General features: G+C 39.3%; 1 protein-coding gene across 1 annotated transcript in view; it reads right to left on the bottom strand.

Moving 5' to 3' along the window:
* Nucleotides 1-1,391: 1,391 nt before the first annotated feature.
* smg5 (SMG5 nonsense mediated mRNA decay factor) overlaps nucleotides 1,392-16,012 on the bottom strand; it is a 59,717-nt gene continuing 45,096 nt past the window's right edge. The window contains exons 19-22 of the mRNA XM_062964770.1: nucleotides 14,470-14,560; nucleotides 9,059-9,133; nucleotides 6,688-6,826; nucleotides 1,392-5,230 (exon numbers count right to left, since the gene is read on the bottom strand). Coding sequence (XP_062820840.1) covers nucleotides 5,147-5,230; nucleotides 6,688-6,826; nucleotides 9,059-9,133; nucleotides 14,470-14,560 — 389 coding nt within the window. The 3' untranslated portion in view covers nucleotides 1,392-5,146. The remainder of the gene's footprint in view (nucleotides 5,231-6,687; nucleotides 6,827-9,058; nucleotides 9,134-14,469; nucleotides 14,561-16,012) is intronic.

Below are 16,012 nucleotides of genomic sequence, written 5' to 3'. Positions count from 1 at the left end.
CACTATATGTCCAGTAGATTGACCTTGATTTTGGGAGTTGTAGTTCATCTGCATCCAGAGAAACTGGGACCCACACCGACAATGGACTAGGAACACAATAGGCATAGAGAATCCCCATGACCAACTGAATATACTACAGGGGTTTGGGGAAATGGACCTTGACTTTGGGAGTTGTAGTTCACCTACATCCAGAGAAACTGTGACCCTCACCAACAATGGACCAGGACCAAACTTGGCACAGAGAATCCCCATGATTAACTGAACATACTGCAGGGTTTTGGCAGAACGGACCTTGATTTTGGGAGTTGTAGTTCACCCTTATCCAGAAAGCACTGATTTGGGGAGTTATAGTTCACCTGTATCCAGAAAGCTCTGAACCCAGTTGACATCAGATCTGGACCAAACTTGGCACAAAGACCCAACATGGCCAACTGTACATAGAGGAAGGATTTGGGGGTGAATGATTTTGGATCTGGGAGTTGTAGTTCACCCTTATCCAGAAAGCACTGGTTTTGGGAGTTGTAGTTCACCCTTATCCAGAAAGCTCTGAACCCAGTTGACATCAGATCTGGACCAAACTTGGTACATAGACCCAACATGGCCAACTGTACATAGAGGAAGGATTTGGGGGTGAATGATCTTGGATCTGGGAGTTGTAGTTCACCCTTATCCAGAAAGCACTGGTTTTGGAAGTTGTAGTTCACCTGTATCCAGAAAGCTCTGAACCCAGTTGACATCAGATCTGGACCAAACTTGGTACATAGACCCAACATGGCCAACTGTACATAGAGGAAGGATTTGGGGGTGAATGATCTTGGATCTGGGAGTTGTAGTTCACCCTTATCCAGAAAGCACTCGTTTTGGGAGTTGTAGTTCACCTGTATCCAGAAAGCTCTGAACCCAGTTGACATCAGATCTGGACCAAACTTGGTACATAGACCCATAGAGGAAGGATTTGGGGGTGAATGATCTTGGATCTGGGAGTTGTAGTTCACCCTTATCCAGAAAGCACTGGTTTTGGAAGTTGTAGTTCACCCTTATCCAGAAAGCACTGGTTTTGGAAGTTGTAGTTCACCCTTATCCAGAAAGCTCTGAACCCAGTTGACATCAGATCTGGACCAAACTTGGTACATAGACCCAACATGGCCAACTGTCCATACAGGTGTGGTTTAGGGGGTGAAGGCCCTTCGATTTGGGAGTTGTAGTTCCCCCTTATCCAGAGAGCACTGAACCCCAATGACGTCAGATCTGGTCCGCAAAGCTAGTGATAAACAATAAATAGTAAGCAATTGGGTCTTGCCACAACAACAAGCAATGGACCCATACTAAACTGGACTCTGAAGCTAAGACTCTACACTTTCCAAGAACAAAAACACAAAAGAGACCAGGCGTAAAGGATTTACAAACATCTCGCATTGGTTTTAATGAAGCCGGTGGATGCGTTCCAATCATTTACAGGGGAAAGGGCGGGATAGATGTGTGTGTGTGTGCGGACGCAAGGACTTCCTCTTCCTGTTCGTCCGGAAACTTTGCAAAATAACGAGAGATCCCATTTCGAGACATCCGGATACGCAACGATGGATCCTACTCCACCCTGGCCTTCTTTCGGGAGAACGGAAGAGCTTCTCCGACACTTAAGTTCTGGGTGCGAATGCCGCGTACACACACACACACAAGCGACACTTAAGGGACTGGATTAGGAAGAACCAATGGTGTGGCTAGCCATGCGCCAAACGCTAGCCAGACGTGGCTAACGTTCCGCATTAAGCCACCAAAGAGAGGAAGGCTTCGTAGACAGAGAACGGGAAGACCCCAAACCCACCCGGATATCCAGCAACATAATGGGAAAATAAATGTGCAATGAAGTTGATCTCACACCCATTAGCCACAAACGGGCATCGTGTGGTCCATCCACATCGGGACATTTCTAGGCAAGGAGGGTCTACTCGCTGGGACGTTTGGACCTTTCCCGTGGCAACCACTCTACTACGAAGGAGTCAGATTGTCCGGGGAAAAGTTCGGATCCTAATATTAGGAGAAATTATTTGAAAAGCCAACCCAAAGATAGTGATGCAATTTCACGTTCAGTTCCTAATATTAGGAGAAATTGTTTGGAAAGCCAACCCAAAGATGGCAAAGCGGTTTCACGAGAAATTATTTGGAAAGACAACCCAAACATGGTGAAGTGGTTTCATGTTCAGTTCCCAATATTAGGAGAAATTATTTGGAAAGTCAAACCCAAAGATGGCAAAGCGGTTTCACGTTTGGTTCCTAATATTAAGAGAAATTATTTGGAAAGTCAACCCAAACACGGTGAAGCGGTTTCACGTTCAGTTCCCAATATTAGGAGAAATTATTTGGAAAGTCAACCCAAACATGGTGAAGTGGTTTCACGTTTGGTTCCTAATATTAGGAGAAATTGTTTGGAAAGTCAACCCAAACATGGTGAAGTGGTTTCACGTTCGGTTCCTAATATTAAGAGAAATTGTTTGGAAAGCCAACCCAAAGATGGCAAAGCGTTTCACGAAAAATTATTTGGAAAGCCAACCCAAACATGGCGAAGCGGTTTCACGTCTGGTTCCTAATATTAGGAGAAATTGTTTGGAAAGCCAACCCAAAGATGGCAAAACTGTTTCAGGTTCGGTTTCTAATATTAGGAGAAATTATTTGGAAAACCAACCCAAACATGGTGAAGCAGTTTCACGAGAAATTGTTTGGAAAACCAACCCAAATATGGTGAAGCGGTTTCACCTTCAGTTCCTAATATTAGGAGAAATTATTTGGAAAGCCAACCCAAAGATGGTGAACCAGTTTCACGTTCGGTTCCTAATATTAGGAGAAATTGTTTGGAAAGCCAACCCAATCATGGTGAAGCGGTTTCATGTTCAGTTCCTAATATTAGGAGAAATTATTTGGAAAGCCAACCCAAACATGGCAAAGTGGTTTCACGTTCGGTTCCTAATATTAGGAGAAATTGTTTGGAAAGCCAACCCAAAGATAGTGAAGCGGTTTCACGTTTGGTTCCTAATATTAGGAGAAATGATTTGGAAAGCCAACCCAAAGATAGTGAAGCGGTTTCACGTTCGGTTCCTAATATTAGGAGAAATTGTTTGGAAAGTCAAACCCAAACATGGTGAAGCGGTTTCACGTTCGGTTCCTAATATTAGGAGAAATGATTTGGAAAGCCAACCCAAAGATAGTGAAGCGGTTTCACGTTCGGTTCCTAATATTAGGAGAAATTATTTGGAAAGCCAACCCAAAGATGGCAAAGCGGTTTCACGTTCGGTTCCTAATATTAGGAGAAATTGTTTGGAAAGTCAAACCCAAACATGGTGAAGCGGTTTCACGTTTGGTTCCTAATATTAGGAGAAATGATTTGGAAAGCCAACCCAAAGATAGTGAAGCGGTTTCACGTTCGGTTCCTAATATTAGGAGAAATTGTTTGGAAAGTCAAACCCAAACATGGTGAAGCGGTTTCACGTTCGGTTCCCAATATTAGGAGAAATTATTTGGAAAGCCAACCCAAAGATGGCAAAGCGGTTTCACGAGAAATTATTTGGAAAGCCAACCCAAAGATGGCGAAACGGTTTCATGTTCGGTTCCTAATATTTGGAGAAATTGTTTGGAAAGCCAACCCAAAAATGGTGAAACGGTTTTGCATTTCACGGCGCAAAAATAAAACTATTCAAGGAGTTATGATGCCCAGAAATGCAGCATTTGGTCAGATCAATTGTTGGTTTATGGGGAAAGACCCCATTTCTGTGCCATTTGGGTCAAGGGAATGTCTCCAACGGGATGCCAATTCAACAATCGGGAATCTAATTCGGCAAATCTCGAAATGTCAACTCCCGCAACATGTTCCTTCCGGGATAAATTAAACCGTTTCTCCTTATTTTGCAACATCCCATCTCCGTCGGCCTACTTCACGTCCCTTTTTAAGCAATTCCCAAACCAACCCCGTCTCTCGAAACCGGGATCGAAGGAAGCAAAAGCATCCCAAGACTGCAAAAAATTCCTGGCGACAAATGCGGTTTGGGTTTTGGTCTGAACGGGAAAGGAGTGAACCGAATCGGGACCCAACGGAAGCCACGGCTAGCTTCGTCTCCGATATGTGGGTCAAAAATATATATCGTTTTTGGCTTGATCTTTATACCGAAAGGAACACCAAATAATAAAATCCCGTTTCTTCTCCCTTGTCTTGTTAATCGGCTTCTTTACGCTCTAAAATTTTGCGGAGTTGATTCAAAGGCCTTTTTTGGACATCAAGAGACAAAACAAAACCCAAACGATGACCCCGAAATACACATTTTCCCAGCAAGGGCAAATACGAGCGAGGAGAACAACCCTTAAGGAAGGGAAAAAGAGAGGCATAAAGGGGGATAAAATCATAAATCCGTCCCATGACAACACTCAAAAAGAAGAGGATATTTTTTCCTGGAAAGGCCAGGAAAAGCCCGCGACTGTTTTTACCTTTTCCGATCCGTCTCCGCACGAAAAATAAGAAAACTTTCGCTGCCTTTTTTTTGTGTGTGTGTGTCTCTTATATATATATATACCTTTCTAGCATCTTAAGGTCCCAGCCTGCAAAAGGAAAGGAACAAAACAACCAAGGGAAAGGAGGAGAAATGCGCGCGAGGAGTGAAAATAAACGGCCAACGTGTCCAACTCGGGCCCTTTCCCCGAAAAGAGCCGAATCCCAAACTCCGTGCCTCTCTTGCTTAAAATCGCTGGCTCTCCGGGGGCAAAACGAAAACGGGAAACCAAACACCCTGCGGATTGTGGGAGGCGAGGAACCAAGCAAGCTTTTTGGTCCCCGTCCCTCCCCGGCGATGAACGAACCCCCCTTGTTCCCCACCCGCTCGGGGTCTGTCTGGGATGCTCTTGTTTCAGAGCGCTTCCCGCCCGCCCGGCGTCGTCGCCAGGCCACTGGGGTGTCCGGTGTGGTTGTGTTGGTGGTGTGGATGGGCATGGAAAGGGCGTTGTCGCCCATGCCTTCTTCGGAGGCTCCTTTCAGTGGATGAGGCGGCGGCTGCGGCGGCTGCTTCGCGTCCAAATGTCGCCCGTGGCTTGGCGGCGGCTCCGTTCCAACGCGGCGCGTCCGAGGAGAGAGAACTTCGACCAACCCGGCGGCTCCTCCCGTCCGTCCTCAGCCCATCTCCTTCCACTGCTTGAAGAACTCCAGCACGTTCTTGATCTCGACGCTGGCGTTGGATGCCGCTTGCAGGGCCGACTGTGAGAAGAAAGCAACATTTAGAAAGACTGGAATGGGCACATTAATAAATTAATAATAATAATAATAATAATAATTGTGACAAGTGGGCTACGGAATCAAAATACAAATGAACAGTCACAGAAGCGGCAGAAATATACAATGCCAGAAAACCGCCCAGTTATGAAATGCTATTAAAACTGTGGTCAGCAAAGAATACACACAAAGGGTCAGAAAATTATCTAAAGCAAGCTCAATGGAGGCAACACCATCAAGGCCATAAACACCTGGGCCATACCTGTCATAAGATATACTGCTGGCATCATAACTGGACAATTTGGACAGAAAGACAAGAAAACTCATGACCATTCATCATTCACTGCACCCTCGCAGTGATGTTGACCGGCTATATCTGCCTAGAAGATCAGGAGGCAGAGGACTCTTACAAGTCAAACAAGCAGTCAAAGAAGAAGAACATGCCCTGGCAGAATATGTCAAGCAAAGTGAAGAACCTGCTTGGATTGAAGTAAAAAATGAGAAACTCCTCAAATCACATCAGACAAAAAACCAGTATAAGAAAACCGCACTACAAACTAGAGCAGAATCAATACAAGAAAACCACACTACAAACTAGAGCAGAATCAGTACAAGAAAACCACACTACAAACTAGAGCAGAATCAGTACAAGAAAACCACACTACAAACTAGAGCAGAATCAGTACAAGAAAACCACACTACAAACTAGAGCAGAATCAGTACAAGAAAACCACACTACAAACTAGAGCAGAATCAGTACAAGAAAACCACACTACAAACTAGAGCAGAATCAGTACAAGAAAACCACACTACAAACTAGAGCAGAATCAGTACAAGAAAACCGCACTACAAACTAGAGCAGAATCAGTACAAGAAAACCACACTACAAACTAGAGCAGAATCAGTACAAGAAAACCGCACTACAAACTAGAGCAGAATCAGTACAAGAAAACCGCACTACAAACTAGAGCAGAATCAGTACAAGAAAACCACACTACAAACTAGAGCAGAATCAGTACAAGAAAACCACACTACAAACTAGAGCAGAATCAGTACAAGAAAACCACACTACAAACTAGAGCTGACAGCTGGCACAACAAAACATTGCATGGAAAGTTCCTTGACAAAATTGAAGGAAAAGCTGATAAAGAGAAGACACTTTCCTCCAAAAGACGAGAGTTCTTTCTCCCACCCTGGACATTATTCCACAGATGTATCAAGCCCACTTGCCTCGTTTCCAACAGACCTCACAACCTCTGAGGATGCCTGCCATAGATGTGGGAGAAACGTCAGGAGAGAATGCTTCTGGAACACCACGTGGCCATAGAGCCTGGAAAACTCACAGCAAACCAGTGATTCCGGCTGTGAAAGTCTTCGACAACAGTATGAGTTAGGCCTGTTGTTAATAGGGACTCTCAAGCAACCAGAAACGAAACTCTCACCTGCATGGGGGCCGAAAGCTTGCTCAGGTCATCCAGCTGGAAGCCCGTGATGATGGTCACCATCCCGGTGGTGTCCTCCTCGCTGCCCCCTTGAGAAGTGGTCAGCTGTTTGCAGCTATCCAGGATCTTATAGAGATTCCTGTTGAATACAGTTATTAAACTCAGGGCGGTTTACAACAGTAATACACAGCATACAATATATAATACATACATAATATTATAATGTAATAAAATAGAATAATAATAATGCACTATTATAATTGTATATTTATATTACATATAATATTACTAATAATATTGCAATACAGCGGTACAGTACAATATCTATATATATAAAAGAGTGATGGCATCACGGCGACCCACAAAACAACAAAACTACAGGCCCCCCAACCTCGAAATTTGACAACACAACCCATCATCCACGCCTCTAGGTTGATACAACAAAAAGCAAAGAAAAATAAAGTCCTAATTAGAGGGAGAGAAATAATTGTTTTTATCCAATTGCTGCCACTTAGAAGGCTAAGCTCTGCCCACTTGGTCTCCTAGCAACCCACTCAGCCCAGTGTTAATAAAAGAATAAAAAATAAAATAAATACAAATAATACAATAAAAAATAATAAAAAACACTAAAAAAATTAATACAATCAAATACTATAACAAAATAACTAAAAACAATACAACAAAATAATAAAATATAATAAATAAAAAGATAAGTTGCAATAAAATTAATTAAAAAAAATACAAATAACGTCAAATAAAAATTCCACAACTTTTAACCAATACCACCACCACTTTGCCACAGCAACGCGTGGCCGGGCACAGCTAGTAGTAATATATAATGCTTATATTGTGCTATACTAATAATATATTATATGTACATATAACCTGTAAGCCGCCCTGACTCCCCTTCGGGGTGAGAAGGGCAGGATATAAATGTCGCAAATACCATATATATTCGAGTATAAGCCGACCCAAAAATAAGCTTTTATATATATATATATATATATATATATATATATACACACACACATACACACACACACACACACACACACACTTTATTTATATTTATTAGTGACATTTATATCCCACCCATCTCACCCCAAAGGGGACTCAGTGTGGCTTACAAATTATATGTACATACAGTATATTATATTATTAGCACAGCACAATATCAGCATTATATATTACTATATTGTACTATACCATCATACTATAATATTACGAGTAATATTATATGTACCGTATATACTTGAGTATAAACCGACCCGAATGTAAGCCGAGGCACCTAATTTTACCACAAAAAACCCTCGGAAAACATTGACTCCAGTATAAGCCGAGGGTGGTAAATTTCAGAAATAAAAATAGATACCAATAAAATTACATTAATTGAGGCATCAGTAGGTTAAATGTTTTTGAACATTTACATAAAGCTCAGATTTAAGATAAGACTGTCCAACTCTGATCAAATCATTGATCTCATCTTCTTCAATGTACATGTTCTTATGTATCCTTTTGATAATAATAGAGTAAAATAATACATGTAATAATAATAATAATAATAATAATAATAATAATAATAATAATAATAATAAATACAGGAAAATAATACATGTAATAATAAATAGAGTGAAATAATAAATGCAATAATAATAAGATCAGAGTGAAATACTAAATGTATTAATAATACAGTAGAGTCTCACTTATCCAACACTCACTTATCCAACATTCTGGATTATCCAACACATTTTTGTAGTCAATGATTTCAAAACATCGTGATATTTTGGTGCTAAATTCATAAATACAGTAATTACTACATAGCATTACTGCGTATTGAACTACTTTTCCTGCCAAATTTGTTGTCTAACATGATGTTTTGGTGCTTCATTTGTAAAATCATAACCTAATTTGATGTTTAATAGGCTTTTCCTTAATCCTTCCTTATTATCCAACATATTCGCTTATCCAACGTTCTGCCGGCCTGTTTATGTTGGATAAGTGAGACTCTACTGTAATAATAAAATAGAGTAAAATAAATGTAATAGTAGCAACAATAATAGAGAATAATAATAAATGTAATAATACCAATAATAATAGAGAAAAATAATAAAAGTACCATATATTCTCGAGTATAAGGTGGCCCAAATATAAGCCAACCAGGACCCTCACCCAAGTATAAGCCGAGGGGGGCTTTTTCAGTCTTAAAAAAGGGGCTGAAAAACTAGGCTTATACTTGAGTATATACAGTAAATAATTCCAAATTTGGCTTTGAATATGGTATTATTTTTATATATACAGTAATCCAATTCTGTGTATTTTTCCATCTCGAGGGATCTCTGAACTGCATTCTTTTTCAGCTGCCTGAACTTACCAAGCATCCAAGTCTTGCCTCTTCAGCTTGTGCCGCTCAAAGCTTTTTCCCACTTCTTTCTGGCAACGAATGTACCTGCAAAGGGAGCAGAAAAAAAGGTGAAAAACTGAGCAAATTACTTTGGAAGGGGGGTTATGTTTGCCATTATCACTGTATCAGATTTCATGAAACACGGCAGGAGGTAAGATATTTATCATATATACTCGAGTATAAGCCGTCCCGAACATAAGCCGAGGCACCTAATTTTACCACATAAAAACTGTGAAAACATTGACTCCAGAATAAGCCGAGAATGGTAAATTTCAGGAAAAAAATAGATACCAATAAAATTGCATTAATTGAGGCATCGGTAGGTTAAATGTTTTTGAATATTTACATCAAGCTCAAATTTAAGATAAGACTGCCCAACTCTGATCAAATCATTATTCTCATCTTCTTCAATGTAAATGTGCTTATGTGTCCTTGTAATAATAATAGAGTAAAATAATACATGTAATAATAATAATAATAAATACAGGAAAATAATACATGCAATAATAGAGTAAAATAATACAGTAAATGTAATAATAATAATAATAATAATATCAGAGTGAAATCCGAATCCAGACTGGCAAAGTTATGGAACACAACACAACAGACATCACAGTTGTGGGAAAGAAAAAGGTTTGGTTCATTGATGTCGCCATCCCAGGTGACACTCGCATTGACGAAAAACAACAGGAAAAACTCAGCCGCTATCAGGACCTCAAGACTGAACTTCAAAGACTCTGGCAGAAACCAGTGCAGGTGGTCCCGGTGGTGATGGGCACACTGGGTGCCGTGCCAAAAGATCTCAGCCGGCATTTGGAAACAATAGGCATTGACAAAATCACAATCTGCCAACTGCAAAAGGCCACCCTACTGGGATCTGCAGCATCATCCGAAAATACATCACACAGTCCTAGACACTTGGGAAGTGTTCGACTTGTGATTTTGTGATACGAAATCCAGCATATCTATCTTGTTTGCTGTGTCATAATAAAATAATAATAATAATAATAATAATAATAATATCAGAGTGAAATAATAAATGTATTAATAATAATAAAAATAGAGTAAAATAAATGTAATAGTAGCAACAATAATAATAGAGAAAAATAATAAATGTAATAATACCAATAATAATAGAGAAAAATAATAAATGTACCATATATTCTTTAGTATAAACTGACCCAAATATAAGCCAACCAGGACCCTCACCCGAGTATAAGGCGAGGGGAGCTTTTTCCATCTTAAAAAAAGGGCTGAAAAACTAGGCTTATACTCGAGTATATATATTAGTACAATATAGTAATTTGTTGCTTATATTGTGCTATGCTAATAATATATTGTATAGTAGAGTCTCACTTATCCAACACTCTCTTATCCAACGTTATGGATTATCCAACGCATTTTTGTAGTCAATGTTTTCAATACATCGTGATATTTTGGTGCTAAATTCGTAAATACAGTAATTACTACATAGCATTACTGTGTATTGAACTACTTTTTCTGTCAAATTTATTGTATAACATGATGTTTTGGTGCTTAATTTATAAAATCATAACCTAATTTAATGTTTAATAGGCTTTTCCTTAATCTCTCCTTATTATCCAACATATTCGCTTATCCACATCAGATGTAATGCGGAGGCATTCCTCTCCCAGGCTCAGCTTAGAGTCCCAGAGTAGCTATTGTTATATAGATAGATAGATAGATAGATAGATAGATAGATGTAGATATACATATACATATAGATATTATTATTAACACCCATTGGAACACATCAGATGTAATGCGGAGGCATTCCTCTCCCAGGTTCAGCTTAGAGTCCCAGAGTAGCTATCCTTATTAATATACATGTTTTGATATTATTATTAACACCCATTGGAACACATCGGATTTCATGGGGAGGCACTCCTCTCCCAGGTTCAGCTTAGAGTCCCAGAGTAGCTATCCTTATTAATATACATATATTGATATTATTATTAACACCCATTGGAACACATCGGATTTCATGGGGAGGCACTCCTCTCCCAGGTTCAGCTTAGAGTCCCAGAGTAGCTATCCTTATTAATATACATATATTGATATTATTATTAACACCCATTGGAACACATCGGATTTCATGGGGAGGCATTCCTCTCCCAGGTTCAGCTTAGAGTCCCAGAGTAGCTATCCTTATTAATATACATATATTGATATTATTATTAACACCCATTGGAACACATCGGATTTCATGGGGAGGCATTCCTCTCCCAGGTTCAGCTTAGAGTCCCAGAGTAGCTATCCTTATTAATATACATATATTGATATTATTATTAACACCCATTGGAACACATCGGATTTCATGCGGAGGCATTCCTCTCCCAGGTTCAGCTTAGAGTCCCAGAGTAGCTATCCTTATTAATATACATATATTGATATTATTATTAACACCCATTGGAACACATCGGATTTCATGGGGAGGCATTCCTCTCCCAGGTTCAGCTTAGAGTCCCAGAGTAGCTATCCTTATTAATATACATATATTGATATTATTATTAACACCCATTGGAACACATCGGATTTCATGGGGAGGCACTCCTCTCCCAGGTTCAGCTTAGAGTCCCAGAGTAGCTATCCTTATTAATATACATATATTGATATTATTATTAACACCCATTGGAACACATCGGATTTCATGCGGAGGCATTCCTCTCCCAGGTTCAGCTTAGAGTCCCAGAGTAGCTATCCTTATTAATATACATATATTGATATTATTATTAACACCCATTGGAACACATCGGATTTCATGGGGAGGCATTCCTCTCCCAGGTTCAGCTTAGAGTCCCAGAGTAGCTATCCTTATTAATATACATATATTGATATTATTATTAACACCCATTGGAACACATCGGATTTCATGCGGAGGCATTCCTCTCCCAGGTTCAGCTTAGAGTCCCAGAGTAGCTATCCTTATTAATATACATATATTGATATTATTATTAACACCCATTGGAACACATCGGATTTCATGCGGAGGCATTCCTCTCCCAGGTTCAGCTTAGAGTCCCAGAGTAGCTATCCTTATTAATATACATATATTGATATTATTATTAACACCCATTGGAACACATCGGATTTCATGGGGAGGCACTCCTCTCCCAGGTTCAGCTTAGAGTCCCAGAGTAGCTATCCTTATTAATATACATATATTGATATTATTATTAACACCCATTGGAACACATCGGATTTCATGCGGAGGCATTCCTCTCCCAGGTTCAGCTTAGAGTCCCAGAGTAGCTATCCTTATTAATATACATATATTGATATTATTATTAACACCCATTGGAACACATCGGATTTCATGGGGAGGCATTCCTCTCCCAGGTTCAGCTTAGAGTCCCAGAGTAGCTATCCTTATTAATATACATATATTGATATTATTATTAACACCCATTGGAACACATCGGATTTCATGGGGAGGCATTCCTCTCCCAGGTTCAGCTTAGAGTCCCAGAGTAGCTATCCTTATTAATATACATATATTGATATTATTATTAACACCCATTGGAACACATCGGATTTCATGCGGAGGCATTCCTCTCCCAGGTTCAGCTTAGAGTCCCAGAGTAGCTATCCTTATTAATATACATATATTGATATTATTATTAACACCCATTGGAACACATCGGATTTCATGGGGAGGCACTCCTCTCCCAGGTTCAGCTTAGAGTCCCAGAGTAGCTATCCTTATTAATATACATATATTGATATTATTATTAACACCCATTGGAACACATCGGATTTCATGGGGAGGCATTCCTCTCCCAGGTTCAGCTTAGAGTCCCAGAGTAGCTATCCTTATTAATATACATGTTTTGATATTATTATTAACACCCATTGGAACACATCGGATTTCATGGGGAGGCATTCCTCTCCCAGGTTCAGCTTAGAGTCCCAGAGTAGCTATCCTTATTAATATACATATATTGATATTATTATTAACACCCATTGGAACACATCGGATTTCATGGGGAGGCACTCCTCTCCCAGGTTCAGCTTAGAGTCCCAGAGTAGCTATCCTTATTAATATACATATATTGATATTATTATTAACACCCATTGGAACACATCGGATTTCATGGGGAGGCACTCCTCTCCCAGGTTCAGCTTAGAGTCCCAGAGTAGCTATCCTTATTAATATACATGTTTTGATATTATTATTAACACCCATTGGAACACATCGGATTTCATGGGGAGGCACTCCTCTCCCAGGTTCAGCTTAGAGTCACAGAGTAGCTATCCTTATTAATATACATGTTTTGATATTATTATTAACACCCATTGGAACACATCGGATTTCATGGGGAGGCACTCCTCTCCCAGGTTCAGCTTAGAGTCACAGAGTAGCTATCCTTATTAATATACATGTTTTGATATTATTATTAACACCCATTGGAACACATCGGATTTCATGGGGAGGCACTCCTCTCCCAGGTTCAGCTTAGAGTCACAGAGTAGCTATCCTTATTAATATACATGCTTTGATATTATTATTAACACCCATTGGAACACATCGGATTTCATGGGGAGGCACTCCTCTCCCAGGTTCAGCTTAGAGTCACAGAGTAGCTATCCTTATTAATATACATATATTGAGATTATTATTAACACCCATTGGAACACATCGGATGTAATGCGGAGGCATTCCTCTTCCAGGCTCAGCTTAGATTCCCAGAGTAGCTATCGTTATTAATATACATGTTTTGATATTATTATTAACACCCATTGGAACACATCGGATTTCATGGGGAGGCACTCCTCTCCCAGGTTCAGCTTAGAGTCACAGAGTAGCTATCCTTATTAATATACATATATTGATATTATTATTAACACCCATTGGCACACACCAGATGTAATGCAGAGGCATTCCTCTCCCAGGCTCAGCTTAGAGTCCCAGAGTAGCTATCGTTATTAATATACATATAGAGTCTCACTTATCCAACACTCGCTAATCCAACATTCTGGATTATCCAACGCATTTTTGTAGACAATGTTTTCAATACATCGTGATATTTTGGTGCTAAATTCGTAAATACAGTAATTACTACATAGCATTACTGTGTATTGAACTACTTTTTCTGTCAAATTTGTTGTATAACATGATGTTTTGGTGCTTAATTTGTAAAATCATAACCTAATTTGATGTTTAATAGGCTTTTCCTTAATCTCTCCTTATTATCCAACATATTCGCTTATCCAACGTTCTGCCGGCCCTTTTATGTTGGATAAGTGAGACTCTACTGTATGTACATTTGATTTGTAAGCTGCTCTGAGCCCCCTCCGGGGTTGAGAAGAGCGGGCTATAAATGTAGTAAATAAATAAGCAAATAAATGCACCAACCCACCTGTTTCCCTTTTTGAATTCGGCCTCTAGGTATCGGATGCTGTCGCGAGCGCCAGCATTCTCTTTCTTCAGGAAGTCCAAGCCGTCGATCACTAAAAGAGGGTCAAGAACAGGGGTAGATATAACACCGTGACGTTAATGCCGTTCGGCACAACTTTAACAGCCATGGCTCAATGCTGTGCCATCCTGGCAAGTGTTGTTTCGTGACCTGTTGAAGGAAACCACACCTGAGGCTGCTCACCTCCTTCTGCTTTGGGCTGAAAATGAACACAACTTGGCTACCAGTATAATAATAACAATTATTATTATTATTATTAATAATAATAATAATCTTTATTTATAGACTGTCCTATCTCCCCGAAGGGACTCAGGGTGATTTCCATATGGCAAACCATTCAAAGCCTGGCTGCCTCCTTGATGACGAATCCTTTGTTGGGAGGTGTTAGCTGGCCCTGATTTTTTCCAGACATGAACAGTCCACGGGACTCAAAGTTAATAATAATAATAATAATAATATATGCACTGCCAAAAGAGATCAGGCAATCCCCTACATCAGGGGTCCCCAAACTTTTTAAACAGGGGGCCAATTCACGGTCCCTCAGACCGTTGGAGGGCCGAACTATAGTGTTTTTTTTAAACTATGAACAAATTCCTATGCACACTGCACATATCTTATTATGAAGTAAAAAAACAAACAAAAAGGGAACAAATACAGCCTCAATGTTAATCATCATCATCATCATCATCATCAAAATAATAAAGAGGGTTGGAAGAGACCCCTTGGGCCATCTAGTCCAAACCCCTTTTGCTTTTGTGCAACAAAACATAATCAAAGCACCCCTGACAGTCACTCAATAATAATAATAATAATAATGGGATCTGCGCACATCATCCGAAAATACATGACACAGTCCTAGACACATGGGAAGTGTTCGACTTGTGATTTTGTGATACGAAATCCAACATATCTATCTTGTTTGCTGTGTCATAATATAATAATAATAATAATAATAATAATAATAATAATAATAATAATAATAATAATAATACATCACACAGTCCTAGACACTTCGGAAGTGTTCGACTTGTGATTTTGTGATACGAAATCCAACATATCTATCTTGTTTGCTGTGTCATAATAATAATAATAATAATAATAATAATAATAATAATAATACATCACACAGTCCTAGACACTTGGGAAGTGTTCGACTTGTGATTTTGTGATACGAAATCCAACGTATCTATCTTGTTTGCTGTGTCATAATATAATAATAATAATAATAATAATAATAATAATAATAATAATAATACATCACAGTCCTAGACACTTGGGAAGTGTTCGACTTGTGATTTTGTGATACGAAATCCAACATATCTATCTTGTTTGCTGTGTCATAATACAATAATAATAATAATAATAATAATAATAATAATAATACATCACACAGTCCTAGACACTTGGGAAGTGTTCGACTTGTGATTTTGTGATACGAAATCCAACGTATCTATCTTGTTTGCTGTGTCATAATATAATAATAATA

The sequence above is a fragment of the Anolis carolinensis genome, unplaced genomic scaffold (genome assembly GCF_035594765.1).
Source record: "Anolis carolinensis isolate JA03-04 unplaced genomic scaffold, rAnoCar3.1.pri scaffold_14, whole genome shotgun sequence".
NCBI classification, from domain to species: domain Eukaryota; kingdom Metazoa; phylum Chordata; class Lepidosauria; order Squamata; family Dactyloidae; genus Anolis; species Anolis carolinensis.
This window is presented reverse-complemented; position numbering and strand designations above follow the sequence as displayed.